A 26,451-nucleotide genomic window follows, 5' to 3' on the forward strand; every position below is an offset into this window, starting at 1 on the left:
AGTGGGATTTAAACCCATAGCCTGCCAGTAGTGGTATGTGGGACTCTGTGGCATATCCTTCCTGGGTAGGGTCAAGTCCTGTGATCAGTAATGGCCAACACTGTTAAATTTGCTTTGCCTCAAGTTCTGTGAAATCATGGAAATGTTGGTGAACTTCGCCAACTGCAGTGAAGTTAATGGGGGAAGGAGGACATAGTTTACCAACTATGCTGGACCAATTATTGTATCCAAATATGCGATCTGAGCAGTGAGGCAGCAGTGCTAATCACCGTGCCACCATGCCTCAAAAAACAAAAGATCTGGATGGAACAAATGCCACAAACAAAATATAACAAAAGGCCAAAAACTAGCATTAAGAAAATAAAATACAGATAATTGCCTTGTCAGATCTCCAGTCTTTGGGCACAAATTGGCCATGCGAGGAATCATATAGCACATCTCTGTAGTATTCTTGCAACCCAGCTATGGCCATGTTGGTAATGATCTTACAGTAGGCTTAAAAGTTCTGTGCATGGCTTCTATAGCTCTGATGTCACACTGGCTTCAGAAAGCATCATAGGGCACTTGGAGGGGGGGGGAAATGTGTGCATAAGCTTGCCACACTACATTTTTCCAGGAAAGTTTCTAGAGAACACCACATATTGACTGCGAAAATTGCTTTGTGAATTTTGCCGATTAGCATCCCTTGTGATTTCTGGTTGCTTCCTGAGAAGGGGGATAAATATATTTTGAGGCACCAAGAATTTTTTTTTATAGTTTCTTGTTATATAGTAGATATAGCAAAAGCAAAGGGTTTTTTTTTTTTTTTTGATAATCTAAAAGTACAGAAATGTTTGTTTTCCAGACTGCTTTGGCAAGGCTATTTCTGATGGAAAAAAGTCACGAGAACCTTTGTGTTTGAAAAATGTGCAGAACATAATTCCAAATAAAAATGGGCAGCAATGCGAAATTGGACCTAAGAAAACAGACTTCTCAACAATGTTTAGCCATGGTAAGCAAATTTTTGCAGTTATACTTTGAAAGGTGGTAATTTCTTCTCAACCTTGTTAAAGTGCAAAGTTGTGATTATTAATTAATGTAAATGATAAATGCATTTTATCTGAATAAAAGTAACTTAAGGGTTGTTCGGATGAAAGATGACTGAAATGGAGTATGGGTGCATGTCAGCATTCTGCGTGAAGGTACCTCCTGTCAGGAGACGCAACAAGTCATCATGACACGAAACTAGTTAGACCATTTTTTAAGGAAAATTGAGTTTCCACCGTTCCTTTGAATGACTAACTTAGAAATTATAATCATTGTAGTTTTTATAATTTGCTATGTAGTCCTCATCATGTGGGTTTTTTTTTTTTTTTACTTGTTTTAGACCTGTTACCCCAAAAAAATGGAGAGGAAAACACCAAGCACTTTCTCAGAGAAGTGGTGGAAATGCTTCTGAACTATGTATGTGCATCATTTGATCGAAAAAATAAAGTACTGGACTTTCATCATCCACATCAGCTCAAAGAAGGAATTGAAGGGTTTGGCTTGGATTTGTCTGATAAACCTGAAAATTTAGACCAGCTTCTTGTGGACTGCAGAGATACATTGAAATATGGTGTGAAAACAGGTACACTGTGTCTTGAACTTACTACTTCAAAAATATGATCCCCTGTTCGGTAAATAATAAAGCATTGGTTATCACTACATTGATTGTATTCCAGCATAGTTTATTTAGCTGAAAATATTTTTATAGTGGGAGTAGGGTAAGTAGACAGGCGTGTGGTGGTGTGTGGGTTTTTTATTTAAAAAAAAAAACAAACAGGTTGACCTTTTAGTCATTACTGGCTGAAATGCAATCATCCCTTCCATCATCCACATTATGTTTCTCATAACTGTCAATTTCTTTGTGTCACGAGTTGAGAACTTTTTTTTGTGTACGATTGGATTTCATAATTGCCATAACTTCTTGCTGGGTTGAAACCATGAACAGTATTTCTTTGTATTTCCTGGTTTACTGTGGTTTCACAAGTAGATGTTTGCCATATAAATTCATTGGATAGGGTGTTGAATAATTTAATCCATGGATCACAGAAGGCATCTAAAGTGTGTGCGTGTGTTATGGTTTTCAGAGGGGATTGGGGTGAATAAACATTATTGCAGGTCCCTATTGTTACAAGAGAGAGAACCAGTGTGCACCATTTGATAATGTTAAGCTGATTCCTTTACCGTCAATTTAAAATTTCTACAAATCGCAATGCTATATTGGTATCAAGACCTAAACTTCTGACTGGGTCATTATAAAACAGACCTCGATGCAACTGTAAAAATTACTAACACTGTCCTCAGTTGTTCGTTTTTTCTACTATATTCCGAACAGAGATATGGTAATGCCCTAAAAAAATTTTAATCTTTCATCGTGACTTCCCTGAATCGCACTTAATAACAAAATGCTGATATAATATCAAAAAAATTATAGGTAGTGATGAGGAAAACGGCCAATACAGTTTGACAAAATTGATGAAAATCTCTTCGCATGCAATTTTACAATTATGAAACTCAGTAAAAAGGCTGTTTTGAGAGTTTTAAAAGTTCTTTTGGGAGGTTGAAACAGAGGAACATTGCTCCTTAAGGGTTTGGCAAAACTGTACATCCGTTTTGGACCTGTGTATTTCTCAGAAAAGGGTCAAGATGAGTGGGGGGGGGGTTGGTGGACTATATTTTGAAAAATTTAATATGGCTAAATGCATCTCGTGATGAGTCAAAAGGATGTAGTCTTAGACAAGAGCTATAATCTAACAAAATATTTTTATTCAGATTATTTAAGGAGGTGGCGCAGTGGTAGCGCTGTTGCCTCGCAGTTAGGAGACCTGGGTTCGCTTCCCGGGACCTCCCTGCGTGGAGTTTGCATGTTCTCCCCACGTCTGCGTGGGTTTCCTCCGGGTGCTCCGGTTTCCTCCCACAGTCCGAAGACATGACGGTTAGGTGGATGGCGATCCTAAATTGTCCCGTGTGTCTGTGTGTGTGTGTATGGGGGGGTTGGGGTATGGGGTGTGTCCGTCCTGCGGTGGGCTGGCGCCCTGCCCAGGGTTCGTTTTCTGCCTTGCACCCTGTGTTGGCTGGGATTGGCTCCAGCAGATCCCCCATGACCCTGTAGTTAGGATATAGCGGGTTGGATAATGGATGGATGGAGGGATGGATTAGTTAAGAAAAAAGGTTATGCTTCAGCTTTGACGATGGCCCTGGTAATTAAAAATAGTATGCTCTAAGTAACACATAACATACAGTGGGTACGGAACGTATTCAGACCCCCTTCAATTTTTCACTCTTTGTTATATTGCAGCCATTTGCTAAAATCGTTTAATTTTTTTTCCTCTTTAATGTACACACAGCACCCCATATTGACAGACAAAAAAAATAATTTTTGAAATTGTTGCAGATTTATTAAAAAAAAAAACTGAAATATCACATGGTCCTAAGTATTCAGACCCTTTGCTCAGTATTTAGTACATGCACCCTTTTGAGCTAATACAGCCATGCGTCGTCTTGGGAAAGATGCAACAAGTTTTTCACACCTGGATTTGGGGATCTTCTGCCATTCCTCCTTGTAGATCCTCTCCAGTTCTGTCAGGTTGGATGGTAAACGTTGGTGGACAGCCATTTTTAGATCTCTCCAGAGATGCTCAATTGGGTTTAAGTCAGGGCTCTGGCTGGGCCATTCAAGAACAGTCACAGTTGTGAAGCCACTCCTTCGTTATTTTAGCTGTGTGCTTAGGGTCATTGTCTTGTTGGAAGGGAAACCTTCGACCTAGTCGGAGGTCCTTAGCACTCTGGCGAAGGTTTTTGTCCAGGATATCCCTTTACTTGGCCGCATTCATCTTTCCCTCAATTGCAGCCAGTCATCCTGTCAGTGCAGCTGAAAAACACCCCCACAGCATGATGCTGCCACCACCATGCTTCACTGTGGGGACTGTATTGGACAAGTGATGAGCAGTGCCTGGTTGTCTTCACACATACCGCTTAGAATTAAAGCCAAAAAGTTCTAAGTGGCAAACATTACTATAAATGTAGCTTTTCAATACACAAACAACCTAGCCAAATTCTTTAGTTTTCCTACTAAACTGTATTTAAGAATGTTTTTACCATTCTAGCTAAGCCAATTTAGTTGAATACTTCAAAGAACTTTAATTCATTTGGGAGTTGCCTAAACTAAAATGCAAATGAGTAGATTTAGACCACCTGTCCTTCCACTAGCATTGTTAAAACTAAGTACCTATTCTTCCCTTTGTCATGTTTGTGTTTGATATTTGCCATTTACAAAGAAAAGAATGTTCGTTCTTTTACCTTTTTTCTTGTCTGTTACAGTAAATGTTACATATGTAAATCGGAAAGGCCGATTATCTGAGGGTGAGTCAAAAATTATCTGCACTCTGGCTGTGGAATTTTTTAATACACTTTCAGAAAAGACAAATACGCAGTTTTTTGACTATCTCCCTGCTTTTCAGTACACATTGTCAATCTCTCGACAAGCTTTCGTTTTTCTTCATTAAAAATTTTTATGCTGAGCTGCGAGCCACAAATATACCACTGTCTTGACCTAGTCAAATGTATTTATCTCATGAAAAGCTTAATTTAGAACTATTTTTTGTGTGTTAGGAAAAATCAAAACTCCCCATATAGAAGAGAAGTTCAATAGCTTTGCCTTGGCAGGCATTTCTTAATTTCTGAGGCAACTCTAAGGTGTATTGAATGGGTATTTATTTTTATGGTTCTGTAAATAGAAAGAGGAGCTGTGTGTACTGTTTGTTCCTCATTGCTATTATACTGTATTATGAGTTTTGTACCACATTCTTTTGAAGGTGAATACGAAGTGATGATGAAAACTGTTGTCACCACAGGTGCCTCTTGCCACTTAGTAGGCGCTTGGGCAGCCATTAGTTTAAAACATATTATATAGTCATTTGAAAATATATGCATTTTTAAAATAGATATTTGCCAAATAAACAAAAAAAAAAAAAAAGAATTGGCCGGGCATAAATAGGTTTAGATAACGTGTGGTGTGGTGTGTGTTTTTTTTTTCTTCAGAGATAAAGAGTAACAAATGAAAAAATAGTATTATCAAACAAGTATATAGTGGTGTGTGTGTGTGTGTTAGGTTTTTTTTGTGTTTTTTTGGGTAAATACAGTACATACAGATGTATTTAGAAATGGATTCATTGATCAATATTGTGCAAGAGTTTCCGTACGTTTAGTTGTAGTAGACATTTTCCATCCATTATAGGTATGTTGTAATTTGTGTTTTTATAGTAAGTTGTTGAGCCAGGATTTGAGTACAGATGGTTTGATTTATTCAAGAGAGGATTCAAAGAGTACTATTTTTAGTATGCGAAAACTTGATTCATTTCTTTCTTTTTTTTTTTTTTTTTTGGAATCTTACTTCGCAGCACATTCATACCATAGTTAAAGTGTTAGAAAATACATGGTGTAATATTCAAGTGTGATCAAGGACTGTGCAGGCTTTGTAGCCCTCAATGGACTGAGTTCATTTGGTAAGTTCTGGAACCTTCAGTCAGGGTCATAGTCTGAAAAGGCTGTCTTGCCAGGATTGGGCAAAAGGCTGAAAACAGGCCTGGACAAGACGCTAGTCCACCACAAAGTTCACTCTCACACTTGTGTGTGTGTGTGTGTATATTTATATATTTGCTTGACTATGTTCAGGTATTGTAAATTTCATTAATTGGGATTTATAGCAAGTGACCGTTATGGACATCATGCAAATGTGGTAATTTATAGGGTGTGGCATGTAGGAAGCGTTGCAGCATCCTGACATAACCTTGCAGACACAAGTTCTAGTTGAAATAAAAGTCCCTTTCAATACAAGCTTCTTGTTAAGCACACAATATAATAGTCTTCCTTTCTATCTCTCACACTTCTTCTCCACCACTGCTGCCAGGCAAAGTTTGTCCATCCTCCACTCCTGACTCCAACTTACCTAAATGAGGCAGAGCACCTCCGTTTTATCTAAGACTAGGGGGTACTTCTGGATCAGATGGAAGTCCGAGGAAAGAAGGCATTATAAACCCCTGCAGCACCCCCTGGCGGCACTCGCTAAAAGCAACAAGGCTGCACTCCCTGATTCCAATTCCCAACATGCCCTGTGGGAAACCTGCAGGGTGCGAAGCCAAGGGATGCTGCCATATAGCATATCAGGAGAGAAAGTAATCGTATGTTGTCTGCCTCATCTTTCCAGTGTATTGGCCTCCTGACCAGGTAAGGATCTCTTTTCCATTCTTGCTGGAATGCTAGCCTATGTGTACCATCAATTACAAGGACGATGAGATTTTCCCAGAAGTCCCAAACTAGGACACAGGTGTAGTATGTAAGCCTATGCATAAAGTCTAAGTGCTTTATATCTGTAGCACAAGTCTGTCATTTAAAAGAAATGCTCATGCCCTTATAGAGTCATACCTTTTATTACAAACAAGTAACTAGACAAAGAACTCGTCAAGGCTTGTATGAATACAAATGAACTTCATAATATGCATGCACACAAAAAAACACTATAGAGACTTTTTTGATTCATGATTTCACTCAATCATTTTCTGTGCGACAATAACAAAGCAAGTCAATCTAACAATATATTGTGAAAAGAGTAAATGGGGGGAGGGGGGAAATGTGACAAGCCCCCTTGTATTTAAAAACAAAACTTACAATTAGTTACAACATCTTGACTCTTGGTATACACCTATACTAAATAAATACTTAAAACTCCCACTACAAAACCCTTTAAAAATAATAAAACTCTACAATAAAGCCAAACCGTTAAGGCACGGATTTCACTTCCTTACTGCGAACACCCAGTTCAACGTTACTCTCCTCGCATACCTACGGAAGCTTATTGGGGCCACGGTGAAGAAAAAACTGTCGAGAATAAAGTTGACATGTTGACTTTCTCCTCGACATTTCCACTTTATTCTCGTACTTTTATTTTGTCGTAAACTAAACTTCATCTTAAAAATGAATATTTTATTTTACTAGATTTTCTCAAACTCCGTCATAAGTAATGTAGCACATTAAATGCTTTGTGTTGTGTCCTCCGAGCCATGTTAATCACTACATGCTTCTTAAACTGAGTTTATCTGCACTGAGAGGAGGCGCAGGCAGTGACCGACACACAATACATTGATTTCATGATATTCCTGATCCCTGGACATTTTAGAATGCGAAGATAAATACTTGCTTTAATGCATTTCATCATGAAATGATATCGTGTATTGAACACGTGGGGGGAACGGTGGCATGGAGATTGTGCTGCTGCTTCTCAGCAAAGGGGGTCTTGGGGTGTTTCCTGCCTTGAGTTTGCATGTTTTTTTTCTGGTGGGTTTACTGGACGTGCTTCAGTTTCAGTCATGTAGGATGTGGGGTTTTGTTATGCTATATTGACCCTAGTGTATGTGTTGCTCATATGATGAGTTGGTGCGGCCCGTTCAGGATTTGTTCCTGCCTCGCACATGATGCTTGCTGGGATGGGCGCAACCCTGGATGGGTGGCATAATTAAACAGGGGTGCCCAATACGTTGATCGCGGTAGATCGGAAAGGTAGTGTAGGTAGATTGTGTTGCATTCAGAATTTTTTTTTAAAACGTTAGTCCATATATCCTCCCCATGGCATTTGCCACTCGATTGACATACAGGGCGGCCAGTCTGAGATCTCTTTTCTTCCAACACACTGGTCATCCCGCATGCATGATCAAATGCGCGAGCTGCTGCAAAACTCGGGCTGTGATCTAGTTAGCCTTCCAATTTATATCGACTAAAGGAATTTTTAAAAAAAGAATTGTTTTGAGAGGGTATGGGCTGGATGTGAAATTGGAAGACGACTTTTTTTTCTCACAATGTCACAATCGAAGTGCTTTTGTCTGATCTGTCAATCTATCATTGCTATTCCAACGAAGGAAAATGTGGAAAGGTACTTTTGAACTGTTCATAAAAACTAGGAAACTGACTTCCTTCCGAAAAGTGAACTGAGAAGGAGAAAGGAGAGGGAACTAAAATCGCAGTTAATCGGACAGCCATCATTTTTCACTCGGCTGAATTCAAAAGCAATGGCAGACACCCCAAAGCATCGTTTCGGGAGAGTCACTTGATCATTAAGCAAGATGGAGAGATAAGAGGCCTTCGTTGGGACAGATGGCTAGGGAGAAATTTCTGCTGAGATTTCAAAACCCCTGGCCTGAGAAAAAGGAATTTCTCCTTGTCATTAAACCTGCAGAATGCAAGCACCTTATTAATGATCAATGGCTGCTAGACTTGCCATTTTTTCCGATCTGACCAACATGTTGAATGAGCTTAATTTACAGCTGCAAGGAAAGAGAAGTCAATGGTCAATCTGATTAGCTCAGTTAATGCTTTCAAACAAAAAATGCAACATTTTGTCTTCAAAGCTGCAGCGCCTTCATTTGGGGAACATCCAAAACCTCGTGTCAGAGCTGGAGACGCAATGGAAGGCATGTGCGCAACTTGACAGCATTCGCTACACAGAGGAGATTGAAAATTGCCTGTCAGACTTTGACAGACGATTTCAAGACTGAGCTTTACTTGAGCCAATTGCTACATTTTAAGTGCTATCCGTTTAGGGAAGATGTTGAGGGTGATTCACGCACATCAAAAATTGCAACAGGATGAGATTTTGACAGTACAGGATGACATTCAGGTGAAGTCTGGGGCTCTTGGACAGTTTTGGAACTTACTCACAGAGGAAAAGTACCCCCAAACATGAGGAAATGTGCTATTCGGGGTTTTTTTTTTTTTTGGTGGTTCTCTTAATATCTTTAAGAGACACTCACACTATTTAGGCCATCGATCTTTAATAATCCTACACAACATCATCCTCTGGTGATTTAAGGCATGGGGCATTTATAAAAAAAATAAATAATTAAAATTCACAAATGAACACACACAATTGCACATATTGCCTAATATGAAAACAAAAGGGGAAAAAAAAGACATTATTCCTATTTATTTTGCTTGTCCTCACAATGCTGTTCAAATGTAATCAAGCTTTCCCTTTTGGAATTTTGATTGCACTAGTACTGGGGGTTCCCCTTAGTTTTGTACTTGCCCTATTTAAATATAATGTTTGTTTTGGTGGAACAATGTTTTATTAGATGGGCAACCTGTTTAAAACATTGATATTCTTTAGTTATATTTCAAGATACATAGCTCGAAATCTGGGCTGTCCCTGTCACCAAATCTTCTGATCATCCTAATAAATTTTATGGTGAAAGTGAAACTGTGAATCATTATAACCTGCAGAGAATGGAGCTGTGAGGTTGGATTAGTGTAAGATAAATGGCACTAACTAAATGGTTTTTGTTTTGTGTATAGTAATTTACACTCCACATAGTACTTTATTCATATCCAGGTAACCCTTTGTTTTACTTGCTTGCATTTTATACCTTTACAGTTGGTAAGATAATTTAACTTGCTTGTTGCAAGTAAAGGTTTCTGTGAGTGGTGAACTGGACTAGCTGATAGAGGATTGCCATCCTGTGCATGCAAAAAGCCAGTGACAGCAACTTCATACCTGTGAACGCAGTCCTCTGCTGTTTCGTTAACTTGTATCTGGGACCCGTTTGCCATAACTAGCAGCTATTGAAGGTGAAAGAGGGGAAAATATACAATACAAAAAAGCTGGTGTAACTGCTGCCAAGGTAAAATTAAATTAATAAACTAATTCGTAGTTAGATACTTTATTAATCCCAAGGGAAACTTCATATAATCCAGCAGCATCATACTGATACAAAAAACAAAACGATATTAAATTAAAGAGTAATAAAAATGCATGTAAAAACAGACAATAACTTTTGAATAACTTACTCCCCCGGGTGGAATTGAAGAGTCGCATAGTGGAGGGGAGTCGCACAGAATAATATTCCTTTTTAAGACTGACAAGTTCTTAAAATTGTCGGTGCTTTTCAATAGGAGCTGTTGAATTATTAAAATGGTGTACAGAGATCTGTTTAAACTATCTCAATAAAAATTGATTTGTACCAAAACATTTTCCTTTGAGAAACAAGTGTGCCACATTTCAACAAAATTGGTGCCAAGTTGTTTAACATCTTGGATCTATTAGAAATATCTAGGCATGTGTGGGGGGTGTGTGTGAGGTTTTTGTTGCCAGAAAGTACACGCATTTTAAGAGATAAGCAGATATCATCCAGAACAAGAATATTTGTGGGAAGGGAAGCACTCGGCATTGCTGTGCCCACACTTTCCTGCATTTTGCCCTTAGTCACGTTACACAGTGCTGTTTATTGTCGGGAGGATGTGCAGATTTTAATTGTTGAATTTTTTTTTTTCCTCCATTTTTTGGCCATTAGTTTTATATAGCTATAAATGAACAACACTAGTGCTATGAAAAAAAGTAATAGAATGTATTCGTGCACACAAACATTAAACAAATGGGATACTATACTTGACAGATGAGACATTCATAACATACTGCTCTATGCTTTCTAGATTTTTATTTTTTTTTTTCTCTTGGAAACCAGAGGTTTTGCTTCTTTCTTTCACAAGCCTTTTCATTGATAGCTTTCTCCTCAAAACCTTCAAAATGAAACATTATAGTGTAACTAGAGGGCTCCTTTTATTTGGGCAGTCTGAATTCAAATGCTTGTACAATCGAGATATCTGACACTGCTAATACCAATCATGTAGAATGTGTGAGCAGTATTTTGGTGCTAGCAATTTAGTGTGTGGTGGGGTGTTTTTTTTGTTTTGTTTTTTGCCATAGACGCATCCATTTACTAATACCAAGCCTATTGTGTTTGATCTCGGTTCAGATAAAAACGTTCTTCTGGCAGAGTGCAATGCCTTATCTTTCATCAATTGTGTCTTTTTCAGAGATGTGGTCATTCTTCGGTTGATTTAGATGGAAGGCTGTTTCTCTTGCCCTTTGTGGCTTTGCAGGGCAGTAGTTCTGAAAATGGTGCCATCACCGTGAGTCCCTTTTTTAAAAGTAGGATTTTACTTTACCCATATTCAGGTTTCATCACTGCTCAGGCAGCATCACAGGTATTTTTTAAAACTAGAGATAATCTTAGAATGAATGAGTCCAGAGAGGTAGAAATTCCCTAGTTTTAGGGATGGTGTAACATTGGGCGATTGAATGAAAATTTCAGCTGATGAGTCTTGCTTTTACACTTTCGGTTTAATTTAGATCAAATTTACTATAAATCAGTTTAAAATCAGTTTAAAATCACTAATGCTAGCCGGATTTGAAGACACAATCCTAGTACTTGATTGTAGATTGAATATTTTCATATTAAGAACTTTCTTCACTGTAGCTTTGTGAAAACCACAACGAACCCAATTACTCATCTTAAACGTGAACCATACATTTTGGTATAAAAATCTCTGCAGCAGCAGCAATGTTTGCAGTATGGTCTTTATTGAAATTACTTTTTGTTCATGAACTAAGGGAATTCAATATTTAATTTTTATTACTACATATGGCAAACAGCAAAAATTGACATTAATGCATTCCTATACAAGGTGAAAGGAACACAAAGATAATAATCACCATACAATGATCTAACATCATAACAAATATTGCAGTACTCTGTGCCATTGAAATATCCCGTGAATCCTATGCTAAGACAATTAAAATGTTCCACTAGCATCATGGTTTTGCCAAGTGGTAGTTTTTTTTTAAAAAAAAAATCAACTATTTTGTTGATGTTCTGTTTTTGTATTCTGTGTTGTTTGTTTTAAATGCTATTGTTTTCAGTGCTGTATTATGTTAAGATTGTATGTATGTATTGTCTTTATCTGCCCTGTCTCCTGTATGTGGTGACTTTTTTTTTTTTTTTTTGGATATTTGGACTTTAAAATTCAGAAAATCAATACATTTGTCTGTTTGGTACCCCATATGTTTTTCATTTACTGCTAGTTTGTGGCTATTTGTTGTATTTTGTTTGTGGCCCAGTGCCACAGTGGTTTGCACATTTGTCCAGTTTAGAAAATTCATAAACACAAAAGGCATTTCATCGGTTCCAGAGCTTTTACAGTTTCTGAGAGAATAGTGTGCAGGACATCTTCCCAAATGCTGACATTGCTTTCATACTTTATCTGATATTAAAGGTCACTAATGTAAGTGGTGAGATCTTTCTCCAACCTCAAGCTAGTGAAGAATAGGCTCAGATCCACAACTGATTAGGAGAGACTGAATTATTTAAGTTTGATGTCAATTAAAAGTAATCTGGTTCTAAAACAAGCAACCATTTGTCTGTAATAATATACAGAATACCCTATGCAGTATTTGACATTCATAGGTATTTGCAATAGGGTTCAGTAGTTTGAAAAGTCAAACTACGGTTTGTGTTTGTTACTTTGTCATCTGTGTAGCAATGGCTAAATAAAAATACAAGCTTGAATACAGCATGCTATGTTTCATATTTTCAGATAGTAAATCTATTCCCAAACCCCCATTCTTCAGAGTTTGACTTCATATTACACATTTACTTTACTCCATCTGACTCTGAGACCTTAAAATATATACGTATAGCACTCATTTTGTGGGTAGGGCCTCAAAAATGTGTCTAGCCAAGGGACCCCCACTCCAATTAAATCCAGTCCCGTGAAGGGTACAGAACAGGCTGTGTCACTGAGTAGATGTTAATAGAAAGCTTTTTTTCTGCAAGTTTTAACTATTTATAGCCATAAAGTGAAAATAGTTGAAAGTGCACTTGTTTGCATTAAACAGGATGGTGTGGAGGGGCATTTCTTTAGGATACATATCCTTAGATGCACACAGAAATACTTTGGCCAAGGTTCACCCAGGGCTTGTAAGAGACATGGAAACCTATGTGTCTCCACAACTTGGAGGAAAAATGAACCTACATCTCAGCATTTGTCTGCCACCATTGGAGAAGGGAGCAGAACTGGTTACCAGCAGAGAAAGGGCCTCGGAAAGTCAGAGACAGCTGGTGAAACTTCTACACACGCATAAATCTGAGTGATAATTTTGTTTTCCTACTTGCAAGCATCATTTGGGATTGCATGTGAGCTCCCAGTGAGGATGTAAAACCCTAGAGCAGAATTTAGAAGTCCTCTTCGTTCTTTGACTGACAGAGAAGAAAGAGCGCACTGTGTGAAATATTCTCTGATCTAAAGACACAGCGAAGGTGTTAGGAAGAGGTAGTGAGACCTTTGTTCATTTATTTAGGTGCTCTTTTTGGAATACCTTCCTGGCCTATTAATTTGAAGGAAGGTTTGAAGGTTTTTATTTTTTTTTTTCTTCTCATCCACTGCTTCGCTTTCGAGTGCTGTTGTGCATATGGAAATAGTTATTTTTTATTTTTGGATTTTTCAGTGTCATTTCTTGACTTTTTGTTCATTTTATTCATTTTAGATTTTGCTCAATTTTCATTGCCTTGCTGCTGTTCTGCAGTTTAATTTAAATCTTTATATCAATTCTTTAAATAAGAATGGGACTAGATTTTATGATTTGCCCCTTCTCTTTTTGTGAGCATTAATAACTGGACCCTGACACAGACCGGCGGACATCGTTTCTTCACTCAACACCTGTTTATTTTACAAATATTTACAAAGTTAATCAGTGCACTACCCAGTGCCTCCAGCACCGATCCCCCAAAGTCCAGGCCTCAGAGTCACTAAATGCCTTTCCTTCTGGCCGCCTCCACTCTTTTATCCCAATCCGGTTGGGCTTCAGCTGCTTCCAGGCAATCCCCCGCGGACACACCCCCGTGTGGGTTTCCCCAGTCTTCACCCGCACTTCCTGGTGTGGCGGAAATGCTGAGGTCCAGGGTTCTTCAGGCACCAGGGCGCCGCCTGGCAGTGACCATGGCCCCTACAGGGTTGGGCTTTCATGCCCTCTACCCATGGCCCCCAACACAACCAGGGCGGTCGCCCCCTCGTGGTCTGGAGGAGGCACAAGCCCTCCTCCGGTCCTCCTGGGTGTCCCGGAAGGGCTCCATATACAAGCCCTATCCCTTTTCAGGCCTGTGTATACTGGAAGCCTACCATTTGAGTTTGAACTAGGGTGAGACCTGTTCAGTGGGTAATGATGTGCAAATGGCCTTTTGTGGTTTGTTGGAGGCCTAGACCCATTTTTGAGCTTGGGGTATGTGAAGAACCGTTTTGAATATAAATTCAAACTTCAAATCTGACATTTCTTTCATCCAGTGCAGCAATGAAGATTTTAATAAAGCTAACTCTTGGTTCTAACATTTTTCATACCTCTGCTATTCTGTAGTCCCATTTTTGCCATCAGTTCACCAGGAGCTCATACATTAGAGAGTAATATTATGCTATTCATCTGTCTGTACTTTTGCAATATAAGCCAAGCTTAGTTCTTTCAAAGCAATAACTATCATGGTGAAATGTTAGCTTATTATATGCATAAAAGCTATTCGAACAAGATTTTGTTTCCATCAGTGTGTGATCCCCAAGCTCTGCTTGAGACCTGTCGTCCTTGTTTTGCTTTGTGATCTTTTTGTTCTTATTCTCTGGCTTTTATCTGGTGTCATTGTGTTTTTCTGAAGCATTTTTGTTTCCAGTTAGTATACTGATGATTTTAATGTAGTATTTAATTTTCTTTTTCTTTCTTGAGCAACATGTCTAATCTCTGTGGATCCAATTTAAACAAACAGTCCATTATAGATCGGCAGTGTGGTCTAGTGAATAAACCATTGGACTTTATTTGCAAATTATAAAAACTTGTAATAACGGCTATAGTGTAGTGTTCAAGTACATTATGATATTTCACATTGTGTTTTGAAGCACAAAAGTGCTTTGTTTTTTATTTTTTTCAATCCGCTCATTTCAGCCTTGTATTTAATTTTTCTCGGGAGTAACTGTTCTAAAATAGATGCTGAGTGATTGGGTGTGGTTTTTTTCTCTAATTTCTAAATTGGACAACTGCAAGGACAGAAATAGAAGAAACAACATTTGACTTCGAAGTATTCCAGAAAATTTTGAAGGTGGTGACTCTTAGGAGGGTTTTTTTATAGTCAATTTAGTCAATTTTTATAGGAACTGCAATACTTTTGTCTAATAATCAAGTGTTTACACAATGCATATACACTTTTAAAAATGGTTAAGTCTGTGCACGAACCTTGATAATACTTTCCAAATTACACAGATCGGTAAACATTCTAAGAAGCCAGAAAATCCATAAACCTGTACACTAAAGGTCTCGGAATGCATTTGTCTCTCGCTTCAGACAAATGCAAAATGACAAATTCAGTAATTGGGAAGGTCTTTTGAGGGCATTCTGCAGAATTTTCTCCTTTGCACAGGGCTATGGTCATCTTTTTCCAGATGACCCTGGCATTGGAGACTACTGATAACTTTCTGGTAATTTGTAAATTATCTTTTCATGAAACCAATAAACTCTCTGCTTAGCATCCTGTTTCACCTCATTTAAACCTTGCGCCATCACCTTAGCACTCTGCACTACTTCAGAACTTAACTCCTCAGCAAGAATGGAATTGATTTTAACACGGCTTTCCTGGTGCAGTGGCATGATAGATTGGCCTCCAAGCATCAAGGAAGTCAGGAGCAGACTTTGATAGATCCCTGTCCTTTAACACAGGGTGCCCACTCACACCTGATTGGCATCCCATTGATTGAAAATACCGGACTCTAATTTCACCTTCAAACTAACTGCTAATCCTAGAGGTTCACATACTTTTGCCACTCTCAAATATGTAATATTTGATAATTTTCCTGAATTAAAAATGACCAAGTATAATTTTTGTCATTTATTTAACTGGTTTCTCTTTATCTACTTTTAGGACTTGAGTGAAAATCTGATGATGATGTTTTAGGTCATATTTATGCAGAAATATAGTACATACTAAAGGTTAATAAACTTTCAAGCACAACAGTATTCCTTATGTTTTGTGCTTCTGGAATTGTACATTTATTTAAGTTTGGTTTGCTGTAGTTTAATTACCTTTATCTTAACTCTGGGCTGCTTCTCCTAGTTTACTACCCGGCTGTATTTATCCAACTACCAGTAGGGGGCAGGGGGAGGCTGTGCAACAGGATGTCTTATTTTGTTCAAGGATCATTACAACTAGTGGAGAAGTGCTGTCAAATTTAGAAGTGTGGGGCTGTACAGTATTCCTATATTACCAGGTTGATGGTGAAAAGGAAGGTAAACTGGGGAGTGCCCAGTTTTCTCTAACACATAGAGAGAAACAGATGTGCTGTTAACATTTTCTTGTCTTATTTTATCATTTATCCTTTTCTGCTCTCTTTCTGTTTTAGAACAACTAAATTTTAAAGTTTGCAGATTTAAATAGGAAGTTCTGAACATGTATAAAAAGAGCCAGCATCCTTGATTTTTATCAAAAGAATTGATATTCATTCAAGAATCCAGAGATGTCCATTTTTAAGTGTTGTCAAGTAATATCTTTGTTTGGTGTGTTTTTTTTTTTAGCCTAGTGCCTTGTGGAATTTTAAAATAAGTGATGTCTTCTGTGATTCAAAGGACATACTGTGTTACTTTCTTGTGACTATTTCAATTCATCCATCCATCCATCATCCAACCCGCTATATCCTAACTACAGGGTCACAGGGGTTTGCTGGAGCCAATCCCAGCCAACACAGGGCGAAAGGCAGGAAACAAACCCTGGGAAGGGTGCCAGCCCACCACAGGGTGCGCACACGCACACACTAGGGACAAATTGGAATCGCCAATGCACCTAACCTGCATGTCTTTGGACTGTGGGAGGAAACCGTGCCGCCTTCGCTATTTCATTCCATATGCTTTAAAAACCTGGTGCTACATGGACTTTATCCTAGGATCTTACTCTTAAGTGACAATTCCACATACCAATTTTTCAAAACAAGACTCTCTTTGTACTGATGGCCATTCCATCTGTTTTCCAAAGTGGACAAACCAGGGTATTGAATCTCCACCTGTTTGTTAACTCAGAGCTCTGGCCATACAGATACCTGAAATCTAGGTTCTCTATTCCTTCCTTCCTTCCTTCCTTTTATTGTCTTTAACTTAGATCTGTTGTTCTGAGCATAAGGATCTTTTTTTTTTTTTCTGCCTTCCTTTCCATCCAGTTATTACTCTTTCCTAGTCCTTTATCTGCCTTGCCTTACCTTCATTCACTCTGTATATTGTTTAGTGCCAGTCTTTTTACATACAAATTCTTTTATTTGCTCTACATGGCAAAGTGACCTTTCACACTTTGGAATGTTATCTCTCTATTATAATAAAAAAATCTTGGGAGGAGAGACAAGACGTGACTTTCCCAGAGAGATACTTTCCCATCCCGCGAGATGAGACTTTGTGCCAAGAGATTTAACCACGCCCGGGGCCGGAAATAAGACAGAGTAGATGACAAAGTAGAATGTCATAAAGAATTTAAAAATGTTGGCATGATATACATACAGAGCAGGTTACAGATAATGAAAGTACTAAGATTTGAAATTTTTATATAAAAAAAAAATGATAGTAAAGATCGCCTTAGCACAAACAAATGGAAATCATTACTCTGAAATAACGGAACAGCAAAAAGAGATTGAATTTATTGTTCAGATTTAAATTTTAAGTTGGAGACTTGTAGATTGTCTAATTCATGTTGCCATCAGGGAAAAGTAATGTTTCTTCTCAATAAAGAGGTGTATCCAGGAGAATTAAGATTTGTTGTTTGGTGAAAGTGAAAGCCACATATGCTGTCATGCTTAGGTCACAGAGTTACACAGATACAGATATTAGAGACAGAAACATTATTCAAACACTTCCGACAAATATACGTCTCTTTTAGGAGTGAATCAAGCTCTGTTTGTAGTCTTGAGGGGGTAGTTCCGTCTTTCAGTTGAAAGAATAGAAAATCTTTCTCTTCATAGGGGCGATCCGCAGAAGCGGGACCAACTACAGGAGCAGAGGATGTACGGGGGAGAAGAGAGACAAGATTGTAAGACAAAAGGGAAGCTGCTGTACAGGCTTTTAAATGCTTGAAGTGCCACGCAAGATGCAGAACAGGCAGCGGCTGATTGAGCAAAGAGGGTTTTTTTTTTTTTTTGTTTTTAAAAAAAAGTTTCCCATTGCATCGCCATTTAAGAGGGGGTTTCAGAGGAGTGACCACATCTGCTTGGGGTATGTTCAGCCCACCTCTTCACAATGCGAGTGGCAGGGACAAGAAGTGGCTGGCACATAGCTGGGGGGGGGTGAGGGGGAATAAGCCCCCTAGTGCTTATAGATATGAATATTTTATCCTTTTGTGAATTGTACTTTATTGGTATTCTATCTGTAGTATATTACACTGCTGAATCCTATATTTTCCTCTTGAAATTTGCTATGATGCTAGGCTTTCCTAGAGGATAAAGGTTAACACGTAACCTCTATATTTTAAATTAACAGGCTAGCATTTTGTTTAATTGTATAGGTAATCCAATTTATGGGAGTAATTAAACTAATTTTATGGTCTCATGGACTGGGGTCATAGGGAATACTTTCATTTAAAAGTCAATCCTTGGATAATAAGTACAAATTAATTTCTCTAATGAACAAATATTTGTTACGTTTTTTTTTTTTTTTTTTTTTTTTAAAGTTTATCATGCTTTTATTGTTTAAACTATGGTAACTTTTCAACATTAGCAATTAAACCATGTATGGCATAAGGGGAATGGATATAGGAGGGTGGGGTCTGAACTTCTTTAAATTAATAACTCAATAGCGCAAGAAAACCCACAATCTTAAGTTCAGTAGTGGCACACGAGCAAAACACGTGCCTGTTGTTCTCATTTTTATTTAATTTTGTCTCACTTATTGCATATATCTTCTGATGAAGCAGAATTTCCTTGGAGAGCCTTTTTTTTTTTTTTTTTTTTTTAATTTTTTAACCCCCCTTCAATAACACTTTACTCGCACTCCAGTTGTATTGGAATCCTACTAAATGCTATGCCATTCTCTGCAATTGTCTAGTGTGCAAAACATGAACTATTCACAAAATACTATTACTATACAGTATATGGGAACATGGTATTTGAAACTATTGGTTTGTATATATACTCTTCATAATAATGGGTGTGGATTCAACTAGGTTTGCTGTACTTTAGGGTAAACATTACTGGCTGTCTAGAGACATTACACTATACATTTTTTCCATTATATGCAGTGCCTAGGAACATATTTCTCCCATAATACCAGCTTTGCCTAGCAAGAGATTACCAGGAGTTGGGGCTACATTTCAAATGGAAACACAATATGAAAGTACCTCCTTTATACCAGTGAAGGATCATGGGATCTACAAGCATTTGATGCATTCTGTGTTTGAATGACATGCTAGAATATCAGAGGAGTAGGACCGTGGGGAATAAACATCCATCAATAGGCAGACAGAAAATGGTTGCACACTGAGAAAGTGGGGAGCAGACCTTTGCTGTAGTAGAACAGTTACAGCAGTGTGAAGGCTGTTCCCATATTCAAACTGTTAAAGGTAGCAGAAGTCTCTGCTGGAGGAGGGTTTAAAATTACCTTATGACCAGAGGCAAAATGAGTTTGGCATTGAGACCTAAATAGTTAGAAAAAGATCAGGTCATATGAGAAAGGTGGGTGGTGACAAAGGAAGTACTTTGAAGCAGGGCTGTTCAAAGCAAAAGAGAATTAAGTGGCTACATAGGGACCCCCTCCCACTCTTTGATTGCGTTCTACACTCCAAAGAGAAATTGCCTATATCGGACAAGGGGCCTCTAAGATTATAAAACTGGACAACCTTTGTTAAAAGTACTTTTTAAGGTGGACAGAATATTGAGGCAAATCAATTGGCAGACAAGATTAAATACCTGTTTAGTCAGGCATGAGAGTAGCAGGTTTTTTCCTCATGTTTATTTTGGTACCTTTTCCCCCTTCCTATATGTTTAATTAGCTTACTGCTTTTTTTATATATATATATATATATATATATATATATATATATATATATATATATATATATATATATATATATATATATATATATATATATATTAAATTTACCTCCTTGTTATCTGTTGTTGGAAGGTTCTCTATCAGAGTACTGCTTTTTGCTTTTCGAATAAAAGTTAAAGGCATTTTCTTTATTATAAAATGAAGTATATGTGTTAAAGATAATTTTTAAAAAAGAAATAAATTATGTTCTGCAGGTCACCCTCGATTCTTTAACCAGCTATCAACTGGTCTTGATGTTGTTGGGTTAGCAGGTGAATGGCTCACAGCAGCTGCCAACACAAACATGTATGTATTTCATGTGCTTGTTTCTATAATTACTGTATATTTGAGTTAATTTGCAACATATGCGTCAAGTGTAAAATCTACTGCAAAGTGACAAGATACAAAATCAGTGAGCATAGATGATTAATTGGCAATTTTTATTCTACAATATCAGAGTCTGACTACTTAGTGTCACTATAAGTGAATTGAGTTTCAGTAACTTATATTTAACTACATACTTTTAACAAATTATGACAATCATGATAAATTTAAATGTTGTTTGTCATCTTCCCCTTGCCCAAAGTGCTTAAGCTAGCATAACATTTACATTGCAGCTAATGAGTACACTTGTGTACTATAAGCCATGTGTATTTTAAGTGTTGCATTTTTTAAATTCATTTATTTCATAACAGTAAATGAAACTTTAAACTATAATACAGTCAGTATAAAATAAATCCATTTAACATTTCAAAACTCCTAATGTCTGTAGTACTAGGGTGTTGTACCTTGTTAGCCATTAAGAATGTCGTGAAAAGCCAACAAAATGACACCTTTTTATTAGCTGACTAAAAAATTACAATATGCAAGCTTTCGAGGCAACTCCGGCCCCTTCTTCAAGCAAGATTGATCTAATGAGATCTTGAAGACAGGCCATCATATAGACCCTGAATACAAAATGTTTACTCCTAAAAGTGTGTTTTGTATTTTTGTTCCACCATATAATGTAAGTACTGTATTTGCTTCAACTTTATTTTAATTTACACTTAAGGTACCAGGCATATTACTGAATTGCATGGCTTATACCCTTACAGTATTTTGATTAATTTATTCCCATACTTTGATTTCATCAGGAGAACAGCAGGTGTTGTTACTGTGTGTTCATAACTTAGTAACATGCTAATAGCATTTAAATCAAATTTTTACCAGCTTAATCAATTTCAGTTTCCTGTGCATTAGTTTAGTTTGTTCTTGAAATTTATCCAAAGTTAGCATAGTGCTTTAAATTACATACCTTTTCAAATTTCCAAGAATTCTTTGCTCGTCAATCCAAGTAAAACTTTTTATTACTTTTGTTTCCACCTTTATAGATCAATTAATTTCTCCTGATATTCAATTAGTTTCTACCTGATGATCCAAGGCTTATTTTCTGATATAATAAGCCAAAAATACTTGCACTCTTTTAGTAAATATTTTTTTAGACAGTAAGGTGCTGATAACGTTGGCTTGAAGTACTTTCAGGCTCTGACAGCTGACACAAGTAACTCAGACATGTGCCCATAAATATTTTCCACTGGCCTTAAGGTCCTAATGTGACTCCTTTCATAGTTCAGACCACCTATATATGCTCCTTTCACTGTCGCCTCATTTTTCCCCCCGATACTACCTACTGCTGCTGGCCAGAGAATTTTTCTTCCCTGACATAAAAAAAAAATGCCTTGCTCACATTACAGAGAGCTTCATTTACATGTACTTCTTCCCTAGCAGAAAACCTATTTCTGTTTTTAAAAGAACCATCCTAGGTATATTCTGGGTTATAATTAACATATTAGTAATATGATGCATATTTTTTTCCTCCTTCACTGATGTTTACTTTCAAAAAGTATTAGAACTGTGTTAAATTAGTTATTCACAGCACACTTCATTTTCTACCTATCAACTCAATCACACTGCAACCATGCAAAACAATGTAAAACCACGGGCATTTCTGAGAATGTGTTTGAGTCATGTTTGCTTGCTCTAAAAGGGGAAAAAAAAGATGGATCGATTTTTTGGCAGTACCAGTTGAACCCCATGGTCTCTTGTTTACTGACAAAATACCCACAACACAATCAGAAACCACTGCTAATGATTTCATACCTTAAATGACCAATAGAAGAACCCTAGGTAACCTGTACCAGAATCTAATTTTCTGCAGTTGTATGCACTCTCTGGAAATAGACATTAGCATTAGTCCTAGATTCTTAAAAGGGCTTCCATATCCTGTCCCCATAGCAGAGAGTTGCATTCAGCCTATCACTGTCAGTGATGCCACAGAACAAAACAAACCATTTCAACCCATGGCAACATCTTTTCGAAACAAGATACTGTACTTGGAACAACATCTTTATGACAAGAAGCAAATTAGAAGTGCTAGGAATAGATTCAACATACACACTATTCTTTAAAGAGAAGATTGTGTAACATATACTGTACCACAAACAATGTAATTAACATTATCCTATTCATCCCAGTACTCATTAGCCACCAAAGGACTGAAACAGTCACTAGATGAACAAAATAGGCTTTCTTACTAAATAAATCTTATCAAAAATACATGACCAAGTAAATAAGATTCTGTTATGCAACCCAGCATATAGCAGAGTATCTAGTTTTAATATAAAATTTGTTTCAATTATTGCCCAATATATTACATTTCTTAAACAGGTTAAAATTGATTGACTTAAAAGAGACAGCTATTCAAATTATTTTCTTTTAAATAGCATACACACAGTATTAAACCAAAAGTGCTACTGTGAGCTTTTTGTGAACAAAAGGTATAAAAAAATAACATTTTTAAAATAAAAAAAAAAAAAGTAATTTGCCTGCCGGTAGACTAAACTTTTTTCATTACCTCATTGATTTATTTTTGGTAATTTTGATTTATGTTTCCACTGTGAGATATGTCTCTCTCTCTCTCTCTCTCTCTCTCTCTCTCTCTCTCTCTCTCTCTCTCTCTCATTCATTATATAGAGAGATACAGATAGAACTATAAAGTGCGCTGTGAATACTTTCCGGATGCATCACTTTTTCCACATTTTATGTTACAGCCTTATTCCAAAGTGTATTAAATTCATTTTTTTCCTCAGAATTCTACACACAACACCCCATAATGACAACGTGAAAAAAGTTTACTTGACATTTTTTGCAAATTTATTAAAAATAAAAAAATTGAGAAAGCACATGTACATAAGTATTCACAGCCTTTGCCATTAAGCTCAAAATTGAGCTTGGGTGCATCCTGTTTCCCCTGATCATCCTTGAGATGTTTCTGCAACTTAATTGGAGTCCACCTGTGGTAAATTCAAGTGATTGGACATGATTTGGAAAGGCACACACCTGTCTATATAAGGTCCCACGGTTGACAGTTCATGTCAGAGCACGAACCAAGCATGAAGTCAAAGGAATTGTCTGTAGACCTCCGAGACAGGATTGTCTCGAGGCACAAATCTGGGGAAAGTTACAGAAAAATTTCTGCTGCTTTGAAGGTCCCAATGAGCACAGTGGTCTCCATCATCCGTAAGCGGAAAAAGTTTGAAACCACCAGGACTCTTCCTAGAGCTGGCTACCCATCTAAACTGAGCGATTGGGGGAGAAGGGAAGTCAGGGAGGTGATCAAGAACCCGATGGTCACTCTGTCAGAAGCTTCAGAGGCCCTCTGTGGAGAGAGGAGAGCCTTACAGAAAGACAACCATCTCTGCAGCAATCCACCACTCAGGCCTGTATGGTAGTGTGGCCAGACAGAAGCTACTCCTTGGTAAAAGGCACATAGCAGCCTGCCTGGAGTTTGCCAAACGGCACCTGAAGGACTTTCAGACCATGAGAAACAAAATTCTCTGGTCTGATGAGACAAAGATTGAACTCTTTGGTGTGAATGCCAGGCGTCGCGTTTGGAGGAAACCAGGCACCGCTCGTCACCAGGCCAATACCATCCCTACAGTGAAGCATGGTGGTTGCAGCATCATGCTGTGGGGATGTTTTTCTGCAGCAGGAACTGGGAGACTATTCAGGATAAAGGGAAAGATGATTGCAGCAATGTAGAGAGACATCCAGCTCTTGACGTCAGACTAGGGGCGATGGTTCATCTTTCAGCAGGACAACGACCCTAAGCACCCAGCCAAGATTTCAAAGGAGTGGCTTCAGGGCAACTCTGTGAATGTTCTCGAGTGGCCCAGCCAGAGATCAGACTTGAATCCGATTGAACATCTCTGGAGAGATCTTAAAATGGCTGTGCACTGACGCTTCCCACCCAACCTGATGGAGCTTGAGAGGTGCTGCAAAGAGGAATGGGTGAAACTGGCCAAGGATAGGTGTGCCAAGCTTGTAGCATCCTATTCAAAAAGACTTGAGGCTGTAATTGCTGCCAAAGGTGCACCGACAAAGTATTGAGCAAAGGCTGTGAATACTTGTACATGTGATTTCTCAGTTTTTATTTTTAATAAATTTGCAAAAACCTCAAACTTTTTTTCACATTGTCATTATGGGGTGTTTGCGTAGTATTCTGAGGAATAAAATTAATTTAATCCATTTTGGAATAAGACTGTAACATAAAATGTGGAAAAAGTGATGCGCTGTGAATACTTTCCGGATGCACTGTATATCATATACATACTGGTATTTCATGAAATGCTGTGTTTAACCCTTTCTACAGGTTTACATTTGAGATTGCACCAGTTTTTATTCTAATGGAAGACGTTCTACTTAACAAAATGTATGAAAAAATTGGATGGATGGCAAATGAAGCAGATGGCATATTTTCACCTGGTTAGTATATGTAAAGAAGCCCTTTTTTTTTTTTTTTATTTCCTTTGACCATTTTGTTCCCATTTCTATAATTTCACCATCACTGTTATGAAGATCCAAAGTTTAGAACCATGTCATAGTCACTTAGAGCTGTATTATCAATAAAAGCTTGTACCATTCACAAAAGTAAAAGCAGTACAAGGAGCGGCAGTATCAAAAGCTGCCAGCCTACTTGACAGCAGCTTCTGGTAGATCTGCACTTGACAAACCTACTATAAGAAAAAGAGCCAAAGAGTTTCCATAGACAAAATGATACTGGGAATTACCACAGAAGCAATTACTATGGGTATTAACAGTCTGCTTCACTGGCTCTGAAAAGCAAAATACTTCCATTTTTAATTGTGTTTTGCCGTTTGGGACAACCATAATCTGATCACATTCATTATGAAAAAAAAAACATTATGGAGCAGAGTGAAACAATAAGCAGTATAGATCTGACAAGACTACACCTTGTAACTGAAATGGCCCTTTGGGATGAACCTCACTTCAGTGATCGAAAAGGCACTGAAGCTTCTTGTATACTGTAAAATTTGGATATACTTGCACTTTGTACTTTTTTACTTCAAGTTGTATAGCATTCTTCATTGGCTGCCGGTACAGAGTGCTGTGAAAGTTCTGGAGTTAAATACAAGTATAAATTTTACAGTCTTCTACAATTAACATAATGCTTTGAATTACTTGCACATTTTTCTGTTTCAAATATATCATTTTGGGAAATATGAGTTTTACAATTTTCTTATTGCATAACAAGTGCTATACCCACAAATATACAGATTTATTTTAAATATACAGGAAAGCATTGTAGTTTTATTTGAACCTGAAGAATATAAACAGAACCAGCATAAGGGCTAGAGAATTGGAGTTTTGTATTCTTGCTTCCTAGTTCTTGTAATGATTGTTTCAGTAGCAGTTTAAATTATCTGAAAACCGCATACTTCAAAAGTATTTAGGCCCTTTCATTTTTTTTCATATTTTATGATGCAGTCTTATGCTCAATTGTTTGAGCATGATCATGAAAGGTACACACACCTGCCTCTTACATTCACAGCGGACTATGTGTGTCGAAACAAAACCCAAGCTATGTGGTCGAAGGAATTGCCTGCAGAGCTTAGAGAAACAATTATGTTGAGGCACAGATCTGGGGGAGGTCCAAAATATTCTGCAACTTGGAACATTCCTAAGAGCACTGAGGCTTCCGTTATTCCTAAATTGATGAAGTTTGGAACAACCATGACTTTGCCTAGAGTTGTCTGCCCGGCCAAACTGAGCAATCTGGGGAGAAGGGCCATAGGATAAGAGGTGACTGGAATCCAAATGGTCACTCTGGCCGAGCTCCAGAGCACATTTGTCGAGATGAGAGAATCTTCCCGAAAGGCAACCATCAGTGCAATACTCCACTAATCTGGGTTTTATGGGAGAGTAGCCAGTTGACAAATGAAAGCCCATTTGGTGTTTCAAAAAAGGCACCTAAAGGATGCTCGGACTATGAGAAACAAGACTGATGAAATCAAGAATCAACTGTTTGGCCTTGATTCTAAGTGACATGACTGTTGGAAACCAGGCATCTTTCATCACCTGCACAATACCATGCCAATGTTTTTTTATTCAGTAGCAGGGACTATGAAAGTAATCTGGGTTGAGTGAAAGCTGAACAGAGCAAAGTACAGAAATAT

General features: G+C 37.8%; 1 protein-coding gene across 1 annotated transcript in view; it reads left to right on the forward strand.

Moving 5' to 3' along the window:
• Positions 1-26,451, forward strand: part of gad3 (glutamate decarboxylase 3) — a 97,595-nt gene that overhangs the window by 22,725 nt on the left and 48,419 nt on the right. Inside the window, exons 2-5 of the mRNA XM_039753155.1 lie at positions 845-991; positions 1,367-1,609; positions 20,152-20,242; positions 24,627-24,739. Coding sequence (XP_039609089.1) covers positions 845-991; positions 1,367-1,609; positions 20,152-20,242; positions 24,627-24,739 — 594 coding nt within the window. The remainder of the gene's footprint in view (positions 1-844; positions 992-1,366; positions 1,610-20,151; positions 20,243-24,626; positions 24,740-26,451) is intronic.

The sequence above is a fragment of the Polypterus senegalus genome, chromosome 5 (genome assembly GCF_016835505.1).
Source record: "Polypterus senegalus isolate Bchr_013 chromosome 5, ASM1683550v1, whole genome shotgun sequence".
Taxonomy (NCBI): Eukaryota; Metazoa; Chordata; class Cladistia; order Polypteriformes; family Polypteridae; genus Polypterus; species Polypterus senegalus.